At 33.7% G+C, this 23,054-nt stretch overlaps 2 protein-coding genes across 6 annotated transcripts in view; one reads left to right on the plus strand and one right to left on the minus strand.

Moving 5' to 3' along the window:
* The window catches only part of LOC106466291 (uncharacterized protein C7orf50 homolog), an 8,156-nt gene extending 4,613 nt beyond the window's left edge, over positions 1-3,543 (minus strand). Inside the window, exons 1-2 of one of the 4 annotated variants that reach the window (XM_022394271.1) lie at positions 3,465-3,543; positions 597-1,126 (exon numbers count right to left, since the gene is read on the minus strand). In XM_022394271.1, coding sequence (XP_022249979.1) covers positions 597-1,022 — 426 coding nt within the window. In that variant the 5' untranslated portion in view covers positions 1,023-1,126; positions 3,465-3,543. Of the gene's footprint in view, positions 1-596; positions 1,127-1,298; positions 1,367-2,847; positions 3,154-3,378 lie in introns of those variants that run through there. The other 3 variants (XM_013926559.2, XM_022394272.1, XM_022394273.1) reach the window with 3 other exon arrangements.
* Positions 3,544-17,218: 13,675 nt separating this feature from the next.
* Positions 17,219-23,054, plus strand: part of LOC106466288 (protein singed-like) — a 9,458-nt gene continuing 3,622 nt past the window's right edge. The window contains exons 1-2 of one of the 2 annotated variants that reach the window (XM_022394268.1): positions 17,219-17,344; positions 19,216-20,086. In XM_022394268.1, the coding sequence (XP_022249976.1) occupies positions 19,249-20,086 (838 nt within the window). In that variant the 5' untranslated portion in view covers positions 17,219-17,344; positions 19,216-19,248. The remainder of the gene's footprint in view (positions 17,345-19,215; positions 20,087-23,054) is intronic. The other variant, XM_013926556.2, reaches the window with a different exon arrangement.

A 23,054-nucleotide genomic window follows, 5' to 3' on the forward strand; every position in this document is an offset into this window, starting at 1 on the left:
GTTCGAAAAAAAAACTTGACAGTGTTATACCTATTTCACACAAATTCCAAAGGTTTTATCACACAAGCAAACCTATATACTACATTTTTTTTTTCATGAGGTATAATTAATTTACCAGTAAATTAAACCACATACGATCTGGGTGGGCGAGACCAAGACTAAAGTCAATATATTTTCTACGAGACCAAAACTTCAAAAGGTTAAATTATCATTATTGTTGTATCTTGTTTTTATTAAAAAATGCTACTTAGATGATAAGGTTTGTCGAACGAATAATATTCTGATCGCAAACTCGCCCATCTGGTCTTAACTACATCTCGGAATAAACCTAACGAGTGAAACTTTTAAAGTACTTCAAGGATTATTGAATAGTTTCTACGGACTATCCGATGCTTTCTCTCCGATTTTAGAAATGATGTTTTGGATTTTGCTTGAGTTTTTTTATCAGTTCTCTTAAAGAACTCAACATACAAAGAAGGCATCAGTGGTCTATATAAAACTATCCAACATGAAACTTTCTTTAAACAAAGTACATGAATGATGAGTACATATCACATACATGATGGTATGTGTTACTAACAGGTTAAGTTTTCTACCTGCTCCGTTTGGTAAAGGTTCTTCAAAAGCCATATTTGTTGAATTTTTTTGAAAGACCAATTATGTCGATCAGTGTGCCACAACTTCAAGTATAAAAGAGCATTTTCTTTGGCCTTGGCACCCGTTTCCTCCGAGTGTTTCTTAGCCTTTTGTTCTTTCTTCTTTTGACGCTTCAGGCGACTTTTCTCTCGTTTTCTTTCTTTGTCAGCTTCTGTAGCTTTTCTTTTAAAAACCACTTCCTCACCCTCACCAAAGTCTGTTTCTAGTTTCCTTTTATTCTCATACTGACCTGATTTATCTTCTACACTAGTAATTGTTGCCTCCACATATTTATGGGCTTTTTCCAGAACTGAAGTTTTACTTTCTTTAGCAGCCTTCTTTTTACTTTTCTGTTTGTGCTTTTTAGAAATGCCTTCTTTTTGCATCGTCCTGATAAGAGAATCGTGCCAACACAAACATATAACTAGAAACGTCCTTCTTGTTGCTTTGCAAGTTATCCTAGATATTTCACACGGTCACCACAGTGAAACTGCAAAAAATTATAAAATATCAAAGTCAAAAATTACATACTCTGATTCCGGTTACCATTCCAATCAAAAACTGATAATCCTAGGTTACAAAATGTACGAGATTGTTTACATAAAAATATATATAATACAATCACGATTAAAACATTAAAATTAATTATAGTATTTTGGCACTTGAATAGTAACTGTGCTTTCAGGAACAAGACACACACACACCTGTCGCACAATGATCATAGTAGTACCACTAAGGTAAAGTCTCAAATGATTGAAGTAGTACCACTAAGGTCAAGCCTCAAATGATCGTAGTAGTACGAAATATCAATATCTTAAAAAAAAATAAAACTTTAATGAACATATCAATGTCATTAGATCTACGTTAAATCATACGAGCTGTATTAAAATCTTAATCTGATTTGGCCGCGACAGCCTTGAATTATCAAAACTTCAAATCACTAACCTAATGTCTTAGCAGTGCCTAAAATAAGCCAAAGAGTTTATGTCAGTGCAGGAAGTAGCTCAATAGTCAGTTTATTATATTTTTAAGAAATGCCATAACAAAGATACGTAACTCAAGAGAACAAACTTTCGTTCACTGACTCAAAATATCCCCATAATATCCGATATATTTCTTTTTATGACGTTACAAAGATAAATAAAAAAGTATTAATGCTTTGGTGTCAAAAGTTTTAGTTTTTTATTCTGAATTAAATACGGCTTAACAAGTTTTCATTACGTAAGTGGTTCCTTACATTTAACAGCCCCAAAATTTCACATAATGCTTCATGAAATATTATCTTTCAAAGTATTTTTATATGACTTTGTAAAACAGTAAACATTTTCCCCATCTGAAATCAGCCTCTGGACCAGCACCAATTAACAGACTGACATTTGGAACCACTGTTCTAAAAGATATTTATCTTAATTTAAAAAAAATCTAAGTGTTCATGCACATCTGGTACTGAAATGTATCACATATTTTCATCAATCATGTTATTATGAATATAAAGAACTATTAACACACTATAAATTTTAAGTCTTAAAGCTTAATTTTAATTTTTTTAAAATATGTTGAATTTTTGAATCAGTGGGTTTGTCCAGTGTAATATATCATTATCAGATACGATTGTAGTTTCAACATTATGCTCTAGGACAAAGAATTAATGTTCAATATCAATCATCTGTAACTAAGCTGGACATTAAAATCTTGAGATTAAAATTAACATTTCACACTTTTCAAGCATAGTCTAACAATTATATTCTGAGCATTACATCTAGCTGCTTCATTCAATACCAATTACTGTTGGAATAAAACCTTCTAAGTTCTGATGGTCTACACCAATTATAGAAGTCCTCAGTGTTAATTAACTTGTGAAGAAACAAAATATATTATTTATCTCTTATTTTTATATGAATAGAGCATAAAACTTTCTTATATAAGTTGTGAACCTTTTTAATTAAAGACTTAACCTTACAAAACCAGTTTTTAAATGTTTTTACAGTGATAGTTTCTTCTAAAATACAGTTTAAAATATGTTCATAAGACATAAGGTTTTCTCCTTGAAATAAAGCTATTACTATTAGGCTTGAAGTGTCTACAATGAATAAACAGTGTGAAACTTTGAAATTGTAACTAATCTATAATATTCTTCCATAACAAGTTACGATCACAACTTTAAATTCGATACAGACTAGACCAGAGGTTCCAAACCTGTGGTACACATACCTCTGGAGGTATATGAGAATCCTTTAAAACATTAAAAAGGAGATAAATCTCAAAGCCCAAAAACTAGAGGGCAGTCCAATATTTTACTAGCTTGCATTCAGCGTTCATATATTGTTGATTCATCCATGATTGAGAGTAAGCAGTATAACTATAAAAAGGTTGGAACTTGCCAATGCCAATTGTTCTGTGGCCAAGTTAAAAATTCATGATCTAACTTATTTACTTGATCCAATAAGCAAAAACAATAAACTTAGCTAAAACCACATATATAACCTGAATTTTGGACTATAACTTATAAGTAGGCAGTCTTAATTAACGTGTCTATTTTACTTAAACTTTAAAGTTAAGTCTTTACAAATTATAGTAACTTCAAAGAGTAAGCTTATATATATATAATTTAGGCTTAATAATAATGATATTAAGAATGTATTTAAATTAAAATTAAATATAATTTATAACTATAAGTGATAAAATTAAAAAGAACATTTTATTTTTATAAGTAGAAGCGTTTAATATACAGAAAACTCTTACTTGTTATGTTCAAATAAATTAATCTAGCAAAATGATCTCCTAAACCGAAAACTATTAGTCAAGAAAAAAATACAACAGATATTTACAATCACTGCTAGTTCCTACAAGTTACAAAATATGAAACGCTGAATAGCACGTGGAACTTGACTAGCAATTTAAATGGTTGGATTTACAAGATAGAGGGATTACCCTAAATTAAAATTTAAATAAATATATATATATATATGATTTCGTTGAGCAACACTTGGAATAATAACCAAAATGAAGCAAATACACCACAAATGCAAAAGTTGAAAGCTACAGGCCTATTGTCAAATAATAAAGATGAAATAAAATAACCGAACATAACAGCTCCGATACTTTTTAATTAATCAAGTTGCCCTAACTTTGTCTCAATGTAATTTATCGATTTGAATATACTAAAGCTGACTTTATACTGAAAAATTAAGAAAAATTCAAAAGCACTGATTGCCGTTAAAATGCAAACAAAATAATAATTGTATTATTGCAACTATCCATTCCAGTCAATCTGTTCATTAAATTACTCGTAGTAAATCCATCCAATGTCATGAATATTTGTGATCCTGCTATTTTTAAGCAATATCATTAAGAAGTACCGGAAGAGTGGATGATTATATTGGGAAAATATGCAATAAATATATACGTATATTACTTTAGGGTTCCTGGACAATCCCATAAAAATGCACTTTTTTGTTTTAGTTCAGTGCAAATATGTAAAAATATATAAAAAAATTTGTTATACGATAGTACAGATTTTTAGTGCGGGACAGTTGATTTAGAAGGACAATGTGAGACCTTTAACAGATTTGGAAAAATAAAGGGCGCTTCTAACATTATTTTAGGTTCTACGTAATAATTAATCAAATATCAGGAGTTACGACTTTCTCGTGTGATCAGAATATTTGAATTTTCGCATCTATGAAGACTAGTTTGTTCCATGTTCTTAGCTCTGTGAAAAAAACATTTAAACAAAAAGTAAAACAAAACATTATATGCACATTTTAACCTCTAGATCTACTCGTTCACGTTTTTCTTATTTTAAAGATAAATACATCGCACAAAACATTATAGTCTAGCATGGCTTAGTGGTTAAATCTTTCAATTGGTGGTCAGAGGATCGAAACCTGGCGCAGATAATATTCGCCCTTTCATCAGTGGTAGCATTATAATGTGACTGGAAATACCAATATTCATTGTTAAAGCGTAGCTTATAAGTTGGCGAAGGAATTGCGAACCGTTCTTCATTTCAAAATTAAGGATGGTGGCAGCAAACAAAAAGTCGAGAAAGTTCAATATCATAGCTCGATGGTTCTTGTGAAATTAGATCACGAATAAGCAGTAATAATAATTTGTCTTTCTTACAGGTAGTAATCAATCTATAGATAATGCTTCGCTGACACAAAACGTTATTCTCATTTATATTGTTACGCCTCCAGTCGTTAATTAATTTTCCGTAACTTCGTTCCGACGAAACTTTAGCGACAGAAGTCCTTACTTAATAAAACTGGTTTATTCTTTCCGAATACAACTTTACGATACACTTATTTTCAACAGTTGCGCTATAACAAACGCTATAACAACGAACGTTAACTTCAACAATACTTTCTGACTGCAGTTCAATTACTCACTACCTACACACACATTATCCCGTCACGTTGTGAGCGTCCTATATATATACCAGACTAACATATATCTAGTAAATGCTAGGGCATTCACGAAGGAACAGGATATTTCTAAAAAATAGGTGGCGTGACACTTGTCACGTGACCTCGCTGATGCAACAATATTTTGCCTATTAATAAAATACTTCAACAGGCTTTCTCTTGTAACGACTAAAGAATTGTTTAACGATTATGAGTATTACTAATTTGTAGGTGTAATTCTTGATATAGGTGTAAAACTAGCGGTTTGGTTGATATTAAGCACATAGCTACACAACGGGCTATTTCTGCTCTACCCACCACGGCCATCGAAACCCGATTTCTAGCGTTGTAAGTCTGCAGACATACCGCTGTGCCAACTGGTGGCGTTTAAAAATAGAGGCGTCGCTACGTGCTTAAATAAAATATTTTGTTTTGTTTATAGTTAATCGCAAAGCTACGCAATTGGCTATCTGCTTTCTGTCCATCACGGGTATCGAAACCATGTTTCTAGGGTTGTAAGTCCGCAGACATACTGTTGTACCACTGGGGGATATAAAGATTCAGGGCTCAGGATCATAGATGCAGGAATTTTCGGAGTTTCAGAATGATATTGATCATAGTTTTATATTCAGATTTTCAAGACACCAACTGGGGATTATGAGCACTGTCAAATAGAATTTGGGTAGGGGCCCTATGTGCCAGTGCCAAGTGACGCCTCTGTGTAAAACCAAAACCTGAAAATAAAGGTAGTTGATTCACAGACTTCTTTTTATTATTTTACAGTTCCAATAGATTTAAATCACTGTGATAAAAATCACGTTAAACTGCACTATATTTTTCTTTCTTTTAGAGAAACCTTTATATTTTTGACACCAGAGGGGTGAATATAGAGTTGGTATGCCGATTGGAAATGTTGGTATGTTTTGTATTTTAATAAGAACGTTTGAGTAATACTCGCAGACTGCAGTAAATAATAGATAATATTGTAAAATAAGCTTAATAAAAGTAATTAATTTATTTTAATCAATGGCATTGACACATTTTTGTCATTCTAGTCTTCCGTATTGTTTATCACGCCGCCTTGTAAAGTCCTGTGATAAATGTTATAGAACATCTTATTTCGTGGCCGTTTCTACTACGAAACCAACCATAATTAAAAATTTTGAAGTACGTCAACAGTGTCGTACCGTATCGGGTTCAGGCATACCCCAGAAATTATCTAATGATTGGGTGACAATATACAGATTTCCTTATATTATTCAGGCACGATTGATCAACCGTTTGAAATTATTTCAAACTGGCGTCACTATTGGATGTATACCTGTTGCACTGTTTTTGTATGCTGGCGGGATTATAGGCATACAGGGTGTAAAATATGTTTCTTGCACGACGTTACTTGCGTGTACAATGCTGTATGTGATGGGCAGTTATTTTAGAAGGTTAATTGGTTTTGTTTATATACATAAAAACAGACAAGTGGTAAAAGTGGCTCATCTGACATTCTGGGGATCCAGACGTGACATTGTTGTTCCTGTTGATGACATTGTTCCCTTCTCTGACTATGAAGTAAATATAAGTGATTGGTATCTCAACTTCTGCCAATACAGCACTAAGGAAAAACTTTATATATCATTAAAATTTGGTGAAGTGCTTCACAAAGAACTTTTCCAGCTTGTTTTTGGTTATGTTGATCTGAAAAATTAAACAACTTTAGAAAAATAATACAAGTATCTTATAAAAGCAGGTTTCATATTTGGAATTATAACTGGATGTTAGAAAAAGTAATTAAGGTGGCTAAAAACCAAACAAACTACAAAAATATGTAGTGCCTAATGCAGACATTATGTATTTTCAAACAAAATTGCAAATATGCATTAACAGTTTTGGAGAAATATACCGTGTTGTTCCTTTTGACTAAAAAACAACAACTAAATAATAGCCTGTGTCTTAGTAATGTGTATCAATATTGTGTGTAATTAATTTGTATTTGAAATCATCATTTTAAGATTAAACGTGTATATTTATCTGTTTGTAATAGAAAAAAACTTCAAAACTTAATCTTGTAGTACAAACATTTTCAAGAGTTTATTTTTGCCATAGATTTTATTGTCCTTGGTACCAGTGGTAGCTTAATAAAGTTATTAGTATCTTAAACCATCAGTATAATGTATTTCTTAAAACAATTCAATAATAAAAACAGTAAATAAACAGAACGTTGTTTGTCTATTGCAATGCTGTTACCAGAGTAAACGGTACTATGAAATACAAGAGTTGTTTCTGACTTAAAGTGTAATAGTTAAAGAAATACCGTGATCCCGTGGACTTGCACGTACATTTTTTTGTTTTCCTAGTTATATTTACTCCATAACTACACTTCAAATAGGGTGAAATCTAAACTTTGATGTTAATTTATTCCAATATTTTGTACTAAATTATAATGGAACTAGTTAATTATGTTTAAGCTGTTTTCTACTTCTTGTAACTTTGATTTGTGTTTGTTTTATCAAGATCTTTCTTTTTTTTTAACTTAGAAACTATTCTTAATTTTACTATTTTCTTGCCGTTTGAAATATATGTTCTGATACACCTACAAATAACTGTGTAATGTTGTAAAATTGTCTTGCATCTTTATTATTATTATTTACATTGAACTTTTAAACTCGTATTGCTGTACTATGCTTGTTCTTGCAAGTTATGGAGTTTCATGTGCAGTTTTTATTTTAATGAGTACTCTTTTAAGTTTTTGGCTACTGAAGTAAGGACGTCAGTTCTTTTTATTTCTTTGGGGTTTGTCAGTTGTGACTAGAAACTTGTGAATTTGATAACCGTAACACAGCAACCACCTTTTTTGTTAATCTGTTAGACATTGTTTTTTATTTATCCCTCAGGTTCGTTGCCTGTTGAGTGCTGTAGTTACGATGAGTACCCAGCCACAAAAGGTATTAGCAAGGTTTACTAAAGCTTTATCTTCTAATGGCAGTGGTCTACTTTTGAAATAAGTCCTTTATTCTTCTTTTTTCAGTTATCCAGCAACAATTGTTTTCACAGTTTGTGAAACAAAGATATTGTTGTTGTTAGTTGTTTTCCTGGTTTTCAACTTTCAAGTGCAATATATACTAGGTTAGTATAGAAGTCTGTGTATTGTTTTCAGCTTCGGCCCTTTTTTTATGTACAGAAGTTCCTCCTGTACTATGTTTATTTAATGTATTCCCGTTTAAATTGTAACAATAATTTGAATTGTGAAAACCTACATGCATCACCTTACATCTTGGATAGTTAAACATCGTCTGCCACGTATTGGCCCAATGCATCAAATGATCTAAATCTCCCTGTAAGTCTGCAACATCTGTGACACAGTTATCTACCCCAAAAATCGTAATGTCATATGCAGAATTAATATCATTAATATAAATCACAAACAGAGGCCCCAGCACAGAGCCCTGTGGCACACCACTCGTAACTGTGATCGAGTTAGATCTAACTCCGTTTATTACTACTCTCTGCTTTCCACTTCCAGTCAATTTAATAACATTTCCCCCACACCCACAGATTTCATTTTTGTAACAAGTCTTTTGTGAGGCACTTTATAAAATGCTTTCTGAAAATCAAGGTAAACCAAATCCACAGTGTATATTGACTGATTTTCTATTAAAAAATACATAATTTTTAGTTCAAATGTCAAATATTGAGCTAAGAAATCAGCTTTTTTTTTGTCCTTAACATTTTTTAGAAAGACACATTAAAATGGAATTCCTTTTTCTCAAAGCTAAAGCCAAGTTCTTAGCTGTACAGCTACTTGACCCCTGACCCAGTGAGAGGATGATTTTTGACTAAGAGTTTACTAATTATCTGATGGCTGCACAATGTAGAGTGGGATCTATATGACAGGAACAGCCTGCATATTGAGCTGATCACTAGATGCTGAAAATCTCAATTCCTCAACAATTATGAGAAATTGTACAGTTGTTTTAAAGAAACAAAGGCTTAGAATGCAGTGGAAACCTTTATTTATGAATTAGTTGCACTGTTACAGAAACTAAATAGATGGCCATTATAAACATCCAGCTGTTTGTTATTTTACAACTAACTGTACCTTGTCTATTCTTTGTTGGCCAGGTGGTTAGGGCACTCGACTCGCAATCTGAGGGTTGCGGGTTCGAATCCTCATCACACCGAAACATGCTCACCCGGTGTCCGAACTAGGACGTCAGTCCTACTCCGAGAAACTTCCTTCCAACAGAACTTGGAGGTGCGAGAAACGCCATACGAAACTACTATTCTTTGTTTAATCTTTATCTCTAGCACAGTTTTGATAGAAAATAAGAATTTTTTTACTAATATTGCATTGACCCATAAACTTTCTTTAATATTTTGTCTTTTTTTCCCATAAAATACAGGAGTTCAAGTAATAATTTTGAAATCAAAAAGTGTGAGCAATACTTCTAGTTTACTTAGTTTAAACTTGTGTAATTACAATAACTGGGTTGAGCAGATTCAGTTCCTCGGAGACATTTACCCGTTGCATCTTCTTATGTATCCTACCTAACTCAATAAAAAATCCTCAGTTATTAAAATAAAAAATTGGACAAATTAGTAAGTTAAGTAAATGACCAACAATTTTCTGAATAAGGACAGTAGGGCATGTAACCACAAATATCAGAATTATTTGGTCAACCAACTTGTAAAGCAAACAAACAACTGAGTAAGAAAAGTGGATCTGAGTTGTGCTATAAAAGTTTTATCAACAAGAATGTGTAGCTGATGAAAGGTATTCTCAGTCATACAAGTTTGTGAGTTACTGGGTTCGAATGTGTAGCTGACGAAAGGTATTCACAGTCATACAAGTTTGTGAGTTACTGGGTTTGAATGTGTAGCTGATGAAAGGTATTCACAGTCATACAAGTTTGTGAGTTACTGGGTTTGAATGTGTAGCTGATGAAAGGTATTCACAGTCATACAAGTTTGTGAGTTACTGGGTTTGAATGTGTAGCTGATGAAAGGTATTCACAGTCATACAAGTTTGTGAATTACTGGATTTGAATGTGTAGCCGACGAAAGGTATCCACAGTCATACAAGTTTGTGAGTTACTGGGTTTTGTAAGTCTCATGGAATTACAAAATGTTTATTACATTTTTATATATATGATTTGGTGCATATAAAAACGTCAATTTCAACGTGTGTGATAAATTGTAAGATACTGAATTTTTTTTTTTTACTGTAGAAGATCAAACACGAATCCAGCCCATTAAGGTGTGAAATAACAAGTTTATCTACTTTTGGTGCTCCAAACGATTATATTTTGAAAGCTGTAATAGTATAAAATATTCAGAGATTGTTTTGTCAGATAGTCTTTACGGAAGTACATAGCCCAGATTGTTGAATTAAAAGTAACGACATGGTTCTTATAAACTGATGATTGTTACAATGATGACATTGTACAAAATTAAAGGTTTTTGGTAACATAGCGATGCTGGCAACTTTTAAAGTGTCCATTCTAATAACACTAACAGTTCAATCAGAATGGCTTAAAAAAAACATAAAAAGGTTAGACCAACATGTATAGAGGAGGGGTTAAATAGTAATTTGGTTACATTTATTAGATACTTCTTAAATTGAACTTGAAGAAGGTTTGGAGCAGGTCAAGCGTTAGGCCTAGTTTACCACCACATGCTGTAAGTTCTAACATCAAATAACGAAGAAGTTGTTTCTCTGCAATGTTGTGTAAGTGGAGAAACCTAGTTACTGTGTTGTCAAAATATTATACGGAAGTACACCATTTTGTGCCACTGTTAGAATTGAGGCAGGTTTGTGACGATGGCGGTCCAATTGGCTCAAATTATCAACTAGAACAATTAGAGACTCACCATATTTTGTTTGTTTGTTTATGTAAATATGTGTCCGTGGTGATGTTTGACAATCAGGTATAAAATGTCAGCTTTTACGAAACAAAAAAATAATATTTTCATGGTGTACTCAATGTTAGACTAATTAGAACTTAACCTGAATAGTCACTATGCAAGCCATCTCTAGAGGCAAGACTAAAAGAATGATGGTAGCGCCATCTATGGACTACTACGGCAATAAAATACGTAAAATTGTGGCTTTCTTTTTTCAGTTTTTACCTGGGCTTCAGGTAAATGTGACAGTGAAATAAACGATGATAGAAGAATTAACACGTATTCTTCTCACTTCAAGTGACAAAAATCTTAACACGGTAAGTTCTGCAAACGGGTTTATTAAACAATATTTGTTGTTAACTTAGCCATGTTTAGCTAGGTGGTTAAGGCGCTGGACTCAAAATCTGAGGGTCGCGAGTTCGAATCCCCGTCCCACCAAACACGCCGTTGGGGCATTATAATGTGACGGTCAATCCCACTATTCGTTGGTAAAAGATTTGGCGGTGGGTGGTGATGACTAGCTGCCTTCCCTCTAGTCTCACACTGTTAAATTAGGGACGTCAAGCGCAGATAGCCCTCGAAATTCAAAAACAAACAAACAGTCATGTTTTCTCATAACCAAGGTCATGGTTAAACAAACATTTAAAAAAATCAAAGTTTAGAGACAGCTTGAGTGGGTAATGAAGAAAACGTTATTATAAATGTATACAAGTATGACATAATCTTGTCGAAACGTCAAGATTATGTCATACTCGGGTATTTTCTAGTGGGATCCTCGTAATCAAAATTAAAACAAACAGATGCTTGATATAGTATGTGCATTTTTGAATCAACATGGCATTTATCAACAGTTGACGTACCCAACTTATAAAACTTAACTGAACACTCTGATTTTGGTCTAGGTATCCACCTTTCAAATCTTAATTAACCCCAGTGGCTGTGTCCTTCAAATGCCTATTTCGAGGAGGTCAAAAAGTGGAATTAGCTTCTTGTTTCTCGAATTCCTTGATCTTAGAAGTTTTTTAATAATATGAGTTTTGTACAGGGATAATTGGTGAATAGATTGGGACACGCAAGAGCAGTAGTGGAATATTGTGGAACACAGGTCAGTTAGTTTCGCCTCGTTCTTAAATTAACGGTTGGTTGGATAGAAGATCAGGTGACATTTCTGTTGGCTTGTTAGACGTCACGTGGTTTTCACGAGCTATAAGTTCTGTTACGGATCGCTAGCGTAGACCCTTATAAGCACGATAAGGAACATGGATGAGATAGATGGATAAAATAATTGTAAGCACGATATTATAAATTCAACTCAGACTTAATGTGTGTATATGTATATATCAATACATAAAAAAAATGTAAATGATGATTGTATATGAATTATCATAATCTAAACATAACGTTTTCGACGATTTTGCAAAAGCATAAGCTAACTAAGCACTGCTTTGATAGACATGTTTCTCCTACCTTCTTTTTTTTTGGAGGGGGGGGGGTCCTGAAATAATTTTCGAGTTAAAAAAAGATTCGAATGAAACCTAAAGCTCTCAACCAGACAACAAGTCCAAAACATTATCTAAGCAATTTAAAAAGATGTTACTTTTTGATAACTTCATATCTTTGTTGAAATAGGTACAAGGAGTAAAAGGAATCAGCATCCGGTTTACAAGATTCATTGGCGTGGAACAAATTCCCCTACGCTATAATTCTCATTTTGAGCTTACATGCACCATCTGGCCCTTAGTGTTTACGTAATTTACGCAAGTCAATCTACAAAGAAAAAAAGAAAATCCAAAAAACAATGACATTCTTTTATGCATTCGACCAAATACCTATTGAGTTCTTAATTTTTGTGAAAATTAGATGTATCCGCGGATTTTTCTGTTGTTCAAAGCGTGAACTTTTTAAACTTCCTATCGCGACATCTCGTGAAGGATAACATAATATGGTTTCCGGATTGACGCTTGTTTCTTTTTGATTCACTGCACAATTTGTGATTATTTCATTTTTGAATTATGAATGTCATCAAAAACATTTGTATCAAGTTTGTAAATGTTATTTTGTGATTAGCCAATTGTAAAGAACCCTTACGGGGGTCCACAAAGAAAATATTACAAAATTACTAAATAACCATACTATCATTTCAACTTGAAATGACGTCTTGTATCATGTGTAACGCAGGGGGTTTTTTTTTGGTTATATATTTATACCATATTTTCTCAACTGGTTAGTTCTAACATAGAAGCCCGGCATGGCCAGGTGGATAAGGCGCTCGACTCACAATCTGAGGGTCGCAGGTTCGAATCCGCATCCCACCAAACATGCTCGCCCTTTCAGCCGTGGGGGCGTTATAATGTGACGGTCAATCCCACTATTCGTTGGTGAAAGAGTAGCCCAAGAGTTGGCGGTGGGTGGTGATGACTAGCTGCCTTCCCTCTAGTCTTACACTGCTAAATTAGGGACGGCTAGCGCAGATAGCCTTCGTGTAACTTTGCGCGAAATTCCAAAACAAACAAACAAACAAAATCTAACATAGAAAGAAACAAACTTCGCTCTTGACAACCAACCCATGACTGTGTTTTAATTTCTCAGATGCTGGAAACCTGAAACTAGCTGCCTCCAAAATTTTCAGCCATCGGAAGCTCACGTGACCTTCAAATTATTTCAGCTCAGTAAGCTAGAACGTCTTTTATCAAGTTTCTTGTAATATATATAGAATAGAAATAAATTAATAATTTATTCAAACCAAGAACAAGAAGAACTAGTAAAAAATTATTTAATTTCATTAAAATACCAGACACATAATCGTAATCTGGTCGCGGGTTCGAATCCCCGTCACACCAAACATGTTCGCCCTCTCAGCCGTGAGGGCGTTATAATGTGACGGTCAATTTCACTATTCGTTGGTAAAAGAGTGGGTGGTGATGACTCTAGTTTTACACTGCTAAATTAGGGACTGCTAGCGCGGATAGCCCTTGTGTAGCTTTGCGCGAAATTCATAACAAACAAACACCAGAACTACACTCTAGGAGTACTACTACCGTTATTATAGTCATAATAAAAAATGAACAACAAATAGTGAGATAGTTGTGGTGCTGAAAACGGACAAAATATTTATTTGACTTTTTTTTTCGTTATTACATACACAGGAAGCCTTCAGTTGTTTTCGATGCTCAAGTCAAAACACAGTCACATCAAGTATACAGAAATGTAATGATGACGTCAAAACATCGGGAACAACGTTTTTGTGTTCTTTGCTTGAGTGTGTAGGCCTATATCAGAAGATACAATATAGTGGACGGTTCAGTAAACCATACCGGTTCCGGTAGTATTCACAAGCATCATGAAACAAAGCAGAAGGTGATGCTGAATACAAATATGTTGAGAAACCATTTAGTAAACTACAGATGTACAGCAAGGATAAGAAAGCTACATCGACTAATGAAGGGCAGATGAACTTTCTTGAATTCACAGTTTGTTGGCCTCACGAGCTGCATGCGAACCATGAGCTCACGTCGTTGCCGAAAACACCTTTAATAGCCGACGTTTCACGGTACTGAACAAAGTAATGTGTAAGTACAACACGGTTAGCTAATTATTTGAAACAGATGCTGGACTTTTCCGGATTGTCGTTTGGATTTTGGGTTATGTAGCCTTGTAGGCCTAATTGATTTGAAGGACAGAAATATACAGCAGTATCATCGTGCTCTTGGTGCAGTGTCTAGCTTGGTTTAATATCCGCTATACCTGTGTAGTACAGTAAGCTCATGCTGTGTGAATCAAGCCAAGTCAAGGAAGCGTGCATAATTATTAACATAAAAACCGTCAGATAAACCGAATGGTGAACACAGCAATGTAACATTTGTGAGAAATGAAATACACATTCCTGTACGTAAATAAAAATAAGCGAATATATTAGTACATTTGGCTGTTATTGTTAAATGTTATTTCAGTAGAATAATTAAAAATAATCAAAAAACAATTGCTAGAAAACTGAGAAATTCTGAGACTAACAACATTAAGACTATGTACACATATATAAATATATATTGTAATAATACTCAGTTTTTGTCTGTCCTGAAAATGGGCGAGCACTTCATATCAACGCATGTAAAGAAAAGGTCAATATAAATTGTTAATATGCTTTAATAGACATTTTATACAACAACATATCAAAAGCTTATCAAAGTTTTTAAGAATATCTAGCGTTAGGTCCTAGAATATCATTAAAGTTTATTTGTTGATTGTATTAAGTACGATAAAGTTTAGCCCTAACTAAACGAAAGCAAAAATTTACACGTTACAGTATTAATTTATCTCTTTATCGAATATAGGCTGTACTTAATAAAGTGTTAAGCCTAAGACAAGTGAACTTACAGATTTTGGCGTCTGCGATTATAATTCTTTTGTATTATTATAGAAATCCTGTATTTAAAGAAGTATTATTGCAGTGAAGATATTAGCTTGGCCGCAATTTTTTTTGCGTATCACTGCTAGTATATATATATATATATATATTAAACGTCTCAATATTTTATCTATTACTATAACTATCCCTAAGGACTAACACGTACATATATTACGTTTGGTAACGCTGACATTTTGTTTTTTTTAATTGTATCTATTTTTAGGGTTAACGTACATTATTATTTGATTATATTGGTAACATTGATATTCTGGATTTCTTAATCTTACCTGTTTCTAGGACAAACGTGTATATTATGTTGGTAACACTAACATTCTAGGTTTTTTTAAATCTTATATATTTCTAGGACTAACATGTATGGTATGTTTAACAACAGTAACATTATGAGCTTAATATTAATATTATTTTCACAGTAAGCAATATAAGACTGTGATTACTCAAAATGTTATGATTGGGTCATATATAATTGTGATCAGTTATATATATTTTGTATGAATGTATATTTATCAGTAGTTTTAGCCATTTGAAACGAACACCCTTCTGTAATCACAATGTTTTTTGGTAATTTATTTTTTTACAGTGAAACGTCGCTTTACAGAACTGTTCGTTCAAGTTTCAGAATCAATGTTTTTTGTTTGTTTTAAACCAAGAACTCATGGCTCGTGAGTTAAGATATTAATCATATACGCCCCCTGGTGGCTCATCGGTCAATTTGAGGGCTTATAATACTAAAAAATTGTTTCAGATATATTACGCATGCATGTAAAGAAAAACGTTCCAGTTTGTCACGTGATTTCACTTTGCATTAGCTTAACTGTTATGTTCAACTGTTAAATTATTAATTGTCTTATATTAATTTTTAGAGATACTTTAAAGGCCTAGTGGTTATAACACTAGACTATAGGTCGCGGGATCGAAACCCGTCGCTAAACTTGCCCACTTTTTTTTTTTCAGCAGTGGGGGCGTTATAATGCAATGGTTGTTTTGATTTTTTTAGAGCAAAGACATTGGGCTGTGTCCACCGCAGAGAATCGAGCCCTGGATATTAACGTTGTAGGTCTATAATGCGATGGTCAATCCCACTCTTCGTTGGTAAAAAGCAGCCCAAGAGTTGGTGGCGAGTGGCGTCGACTACCTACTTCCCCTCTAGTCAAGTACTTCAAAATTACAGACAGCAGGTGCAGACAGCCTTCGAGTAGCTTTGCGCGAAATTCAATAAACAAAGATTCTTTAAAATTGTTTTGCTTTGATTTATCAGCATTATTTTAAACTCGTTGGTTAATATTCCTAGAAAACCTTCTTGAAAGATTTATTAATTATACTTTTGTTTACAAAAGAAGAGTTTATCGGTGGATCAGCAGTAAGTTTCAAAACTTAAAAGTTTGAAGTTCGATTCCCCGCGGTAGACAGAGCACAGATAGTATATTGTGTGGCTTTGCGCTTCAAAAAACAACAACCCATCCACACAAAAAAGAATAAATATATATGTACATTTTCTTTGATATATTACGTTAACAAAGCAAGTAACAATTAGTTGTAACTTGATTATTTTTTTAATAACTTATTTTTTTAAAGAGACTTCGTGTTATTATGTTAATAAATAAGTTGAGAATAATTATATATTTATGTGTGTGAGAGAGAGACTAATATTTGTAAAGCCTGCTCATTTTTATTCCTGGGTGTTTGTTTTGTTCAAGTCATCCGTGCCGTTTTCTATAAATAAATCAATAAAAATCTACCAACAAACAATTAATGACAGGATACTGTTAACACTGAAATTATGCACAGAAAAAAAAAAGACAGCAGGAAATCTTATTTTTTATTATAGGCTGCTAGAACAGTATGCAGGCAACATTTATTGGACGCCATAGATCACGTGGTTTTTCCACTTCAGTTCCTAACACTGTTATATCTCTAGCAGGTATTCTAAACAACCATTGAGTCACTTGTTCGTAGAACCTGCTCTGATACAGCTGTCAAGGTAAGTATATGGGTTTTTTTTTAACGTGTCGGTAGTGTAGTTGGTAAACAGTGTATCGTGATGACAATAAACTTTAGATACATTTAAAACGTGACAAATACAACTTGTGTTTCGTTCCGAACGTTGGAGATAAACCTGACAGCCACAGATTTTCTACTGTTTGTAGTTTTTATTATGATGCAGTTAATTACGTGATGTTAATGTAAAGACAGTGTAGTAAGTTATGTATCATTAACAACATGCGAACTGACGTTTGAAAGAAGTTTTCATTAACTGAAGACAACTGACTGTATTCAATTCTTATCTTGAGCAAAAGCACAATATATAATTGTGATGTATCATGATATCCGATGGTCTTACATTTTTAACAATAGTTAACAACGAATTTTTCCACTTTGATACTTACAGTAATAAAGAAGTTATAAGTCAACAATGTAGAAGGCAGTCTTTGTTAAGCCATGCCAGCTAAACTTTATAAACTGTTTGTTAACGTTATATATATAATCATTGTCAACACTGTACCAGGCAATCTTTGTTAAACCATGCCAGCTAAACTTCATAAACTGTTTGTTAACGTTATATATATATAATCATTGTCAACACTGTACTAGGCAATCTTTGTTAAGCCATGCCAGCTAAACTTTATAAACTGTTGTTAACATTATATATATAATCATTGTTAACACTGTACCAGGCAATATTTGTTAAAGTATGCCAATTTCACTTCGTAAACTGTTAATAACGTTTCAGCCACAGGGGAGGGACATCTTTGAGCAACGTTATGAAGATGACGTTCTCCTATGGACTGAAACGTCGCAGTTTTAATTGCTTGAAAAAGAAACAACATTCGCACTATAAAGTTACTAAATTCAATAATTTAATCACCCAGCGAGATCCTGATCTCTCGATGCTCAGGAATATTAGTTAATTTTAACAATAGCATATCAAATAAACTTGGTATACTGTTATGACCAGTTAAAAACCTTTTCGTTGACACTGTTCATCATCATATTTACATCTCCTTTTACAATACTGCATTCATTTTGTTGCATTAAATTACCCAAGAAATGAAACTTATTTTCATAAGATCCCATAGTTATCAAACTGTTTAACTATATTTGCGATAGATGGCACCACTAAACCACATGCTCTGAAATACTGTTACATGAAAATTATGAATTAATATTATGGCGGTTTCTGTAGTATATGTTGCGTGATAATTCCTTTAATAAGCCCCCCCCCCCAAGCGGCACAGCGGTATGTCTTCGGACTTACAACGATAGAAAGCGGGTTTCGATACCCGTGGTGGGCAGAGCACAGATAGCCCATTGTGTAGCTTTGTGCTTAATTACAAACAAACAAACCTTTAATAAGAAATATCCAGGATAGTTAAAACTTTACACAATACTAGGTTAGGAGTAGAAGAAGCTGAAACGTTTGTAATCCAACTTGACAACCACCAAAGCGTGACTACATTTTATATGTTATCTACTCCATACATAAGTCGTAATCTGGTAAATAATAACTTAATATCCAGACCGTTAAGACATAGATGAATTCAAAGTTAGTAACAAATGACGACTAAACATTCTCCATGGTTAATTACAGTTCGGAAACGGGTTAAATAACTAAAGCCATTGACGTAATTGTTTTGACAGCCTATTATTACCACTTGTCTGGAAAGAAAATTATTGATTACAGAGTATTGTTTTGTTTAATTATTGGTCTTCGCTCTATTTTTCCTGTACTTGTCCTGACAGAATTTATCTTAACTGCACGACTCAGCTGCTACCTCTTTTACTAGGAAAATAAATAATTCATATTAAAAACGTTTAAAATTGATGGTCTGCATTGTTTTATTGTAATTACAACTTTCGTTACAGTAACTAAGACATCATTTTGGGATGAGTAATCATACAAACGGTCATATCAGCGATGACCACGTACTGCCGTGGACAGTAGGACTGGTCAATGGCCAGTTTCGCTACCTGACAGCAGAGAGTTTCGGTTGTAAGGTGAACGCCAACGGACTGAGTCTGAAGAAAAAGCAGATGTGGACTTTAGAACCAATGAGAGATGGAGAAGCAGTGTGCCTGAGAAGCCATCAAGGCAAGTATCTTGCTGTAGACCAGTTTGGTAACGTCACCTGTGAGGCCGAAGACAGTGTCGCTGAAGCCAGGTTCCAAATTCTCGTAGCCGACGACAGAGACGGCCAATGGGCCTTTCAAAGCTTGGCTAGGGGTTACTTTCTAGGGGCCAGTAATGATAAGCTCGTGTGCACGGCTAAGGCACCCGGTCCCGCCGAATTGTGGAATGTACACTTGGCTGTTCGACCTCAGGTTCTCCTACGATCGCTTGGTCGTCGGCGTTATGCCCGTTTATCTCCTGACACGGACGAAGTCCGTGTTGACGCCAACACTCCTTGGGGGGAGGACACATTGTTCACCTTGGCCTACCGTGACGGTAAATACACTCTCCATGCTGGTGATGGTCGCTGCTTAGACACCGGTGGGAAGCTGGTGGACACAGTTGGACAGGACTGCAGGTTCACTCTGGAGTTCCACAACGGATACCTGGCGTTAAGAGCCAGTGATGGTCGATACCTTGCCCCAGTGGGCAGCAAGGCCGTTTTGAGGACTCGGACCCAATCAGTTTCCAAAGACGAGCTTTTCACCTTGGAGGAGTCCCAGCCGCAAGCAGCTTTTGGAGGAGTTAATGGAAAAATCGTGTCGGTAAGGCAAGGTATGGTAATTAATTTTTGTCAGTAAACTTTGGTCAGAGTGGTGGTACCAATTAAAGTCGTGTCGGCTAAGTATGTTGTTATTTCTATTTGAACTAATCTACCCTTATCTTCTAGTAAACTACATTGTAAGACATGAAGCGTATTAGGCCTAAAAGGCCCTCAGAGAAAATTTTCTAATGAAACGATTCTAGAAAATAAAACTAAGTAAGATCGTTTTAATATAGAAAAAGAAGAAACTGGAGTTGAAGGCAAACTCAAAAATATAACCGGTTTTCGTACTCGCACGCCCCTAGTTTTGTATCCGTGCCTCAGAATTTTATTTTATTTTATTATTCTACATTTAGAAACTGGTAGCGCCACGCTGAGGCCAATGAACAAATTAACTTGCTTACACGTGACGTAATTTCATTCTGACATTTAGAATTGTGTAAAGTCCCTATTTTTATAATGAAAACAAAAGTTTCACAAAGTGGAATACACAGCCTTGTTGCCTTGTTGTTAAAAATAGGATTAAAAAAATAAAATTTGTCTCCCACCTGCCCCAATTGAAAAAATAATAAAAATTCGGACGAAAACTTATATATATATATATATATAGTTTTAGTTGGCTTAAACTTTTTCTAATTAAACTGAAAAATATTCGTTAAGACGTGAAGAAAAGTGAATTATTTTGATGTATAAATATTCAAAAATGTATTCATTTTTTTAGCTGCCTGGTTCATTGCTTTACTAATAAGGGCTCCTAGCGGGTATGCTTGAAAACTTATAAATCTCAAATTTGGGGTTCGATCTCTACAGTGGTCACAGCATAGATACCCCCACTGTGCACCTTCGCGCTTAAACTAACAGTTTATACTAATAAGAGAACATTAAACTAACAAGTCTATACTAATAAGAGTACATTAAACTAACAGTCTATACTAATAAGAGTACATTAAACTAACAGTATATACTAATAAGAGTACATTAAACTAACAGTCTATACTAATAAGAGTACATTAAACTAACAGTCTATACTAATAAGAATACATTAAACTAACAGTCTGTACTAATAAAGTACATTAAACTAACAGTTTATACTAATAAGAATACATTAAACTAACAGTATATACTAATAAGAATACATTAAACTAACAGTCTGTACTAATAAAGTACATTAAACTAACAGTCTATACTAATAAGAGTACATTAAACTAACAGTATATACTAATAAGAGTACATTAAACTAACAGTCTATACTAATAAGAGTACATTAAACTAACAGTCTATACTAATAAGAGTACATTAAACTAACAGTATATACTAATAAGAGTACATTAAACTAACAGGTCTAACTTATAAACAAGTTTTAGCTTGATTTATGACCGTCTTTCTTCATAAACGACCACGCTCGCTACTTCAGTAATTTTTCATGCCATAATATAATAAAATTAATAAACAATTTATTCACAAAGATAATGTGTCCGAAAACTCTTTCTATGAACGTTTATTTATATAGATGTCTGTAACGGTAAAATTCGTGATTCTAATCCCACAACGGATTCAACGCAGACTTGTGCTGAGTACAGCTTTGCGCTTAAATAAACATCGTATGGATGTTTAATCTTAAAAAAACAAAAACATACGATGAATGCCTTCACCTCCTAAACAAAATAAAAATATTATTATTAATGATTTGATCTTTAGTCTGTCTTCACTGGATACTTACCGATTGTAAACTGATAAACAACAAATCATTTGGTAATAGAAAAAAAACAAAAACAATGACGCAACAAAAATATTCTGACAGTCATGAAAATGTTACTATGGGCAGACACTGTAACTAGCGCGGTCGTACAAGATATACACAGCATGAAATAAGATAATACTTAGAGCGGCTTACACTTTCTGATTGAAATGAATGGATTTACATGGAAAATTCGAAACAGCTTGTTGAACCCACTTTAAATACATAATCTGATAAAAACCGTAAAAAATATCAGCGTGAAATTAACAGAAAGTAGAAAAAGAAAAGTGTAAAATTACATCTTGTTTAGACATTTGTGTAGAGGTACGAACTTAAAAGTCATGTTTCAGTTCACTGAACAGTGGGTGTTAAGGATTACAGCGCGTACCTTTCTCACCTACCTCAAAATGCACGATCACGTGCTCACGAGATGGTCACTGGTCAGTGACAGTTCACCTTCAGTTCTGGTTGAATGCAAGGCCTAATCACTAGGATTTTGCAAGTAAGCATGTTTACGGTTTCGAGGCTATCGTAACTTTATATTGAAAAATCTGGATTGGAAAATTATGACTAATGAAAAAAATTCCTCACTGAAATATCTAGGTTATTAACTTAACAGGAAAAATAACTGATACTATATAAAAAGGTACCTGTAGTTAAAGACGTGAAATTTAGCATTGTGGATAACAACCAGACCCAATAACAGTTCTTTTTTCCCTAAAGCTCAACTTTTTTATAACTTTAAAAGTCTCTTTTTTTTCTCTCTCTTTTTGTCCGTATAAGCCATATTTTATAATGTTCTAACATATTCTATCGTTGGGAAGGTTCTTTTGGGTTGTTTGATAAAAAAACTAATGCTTAGTCTAGTCCACGAAATGATAACTTATAAGTTTTGTGAAGGTTACTTTCACTTTGTCGCAAGTTGTAGGCCTAATACACTAATAACGTTTGAACAGAAATTTCCTCAACAAATGCTGGCTAACTTACTGATTATCTAACTATTACTGAATAACTTTACTCGATTAATATTCTCTAGATCAGCAACTGCTCAATTTCTCCACTCTGAATACTTCACTGAATTCTCAATCACTGGACTCGAATTTATAACTAACCTACCAATCTAGGTACTAATGAAAGTTGCTATATCATTACATCTAAATTAAAACAGAGCTTACAACAATAATTTGTATTAGCAAGTGCACATATATATATATATATATATATATATTTATGACAGTAAT

This window comes from Limulus polyphemus, unplaced genomic scaffold, assembly GCF_000517525.1.
Source record: "Limulus polyphemus unplaced genomic scaffold, Limulus_polyphemus-2.1.2 Scaffold2213, whole genome shotgun sequence".
Lineage (NCBI taxonomy): Eukaryota > Metazoa > Arthropoda > Merostomata > Xiphosura > Limulidae > Limulus > Limulus polyphemus.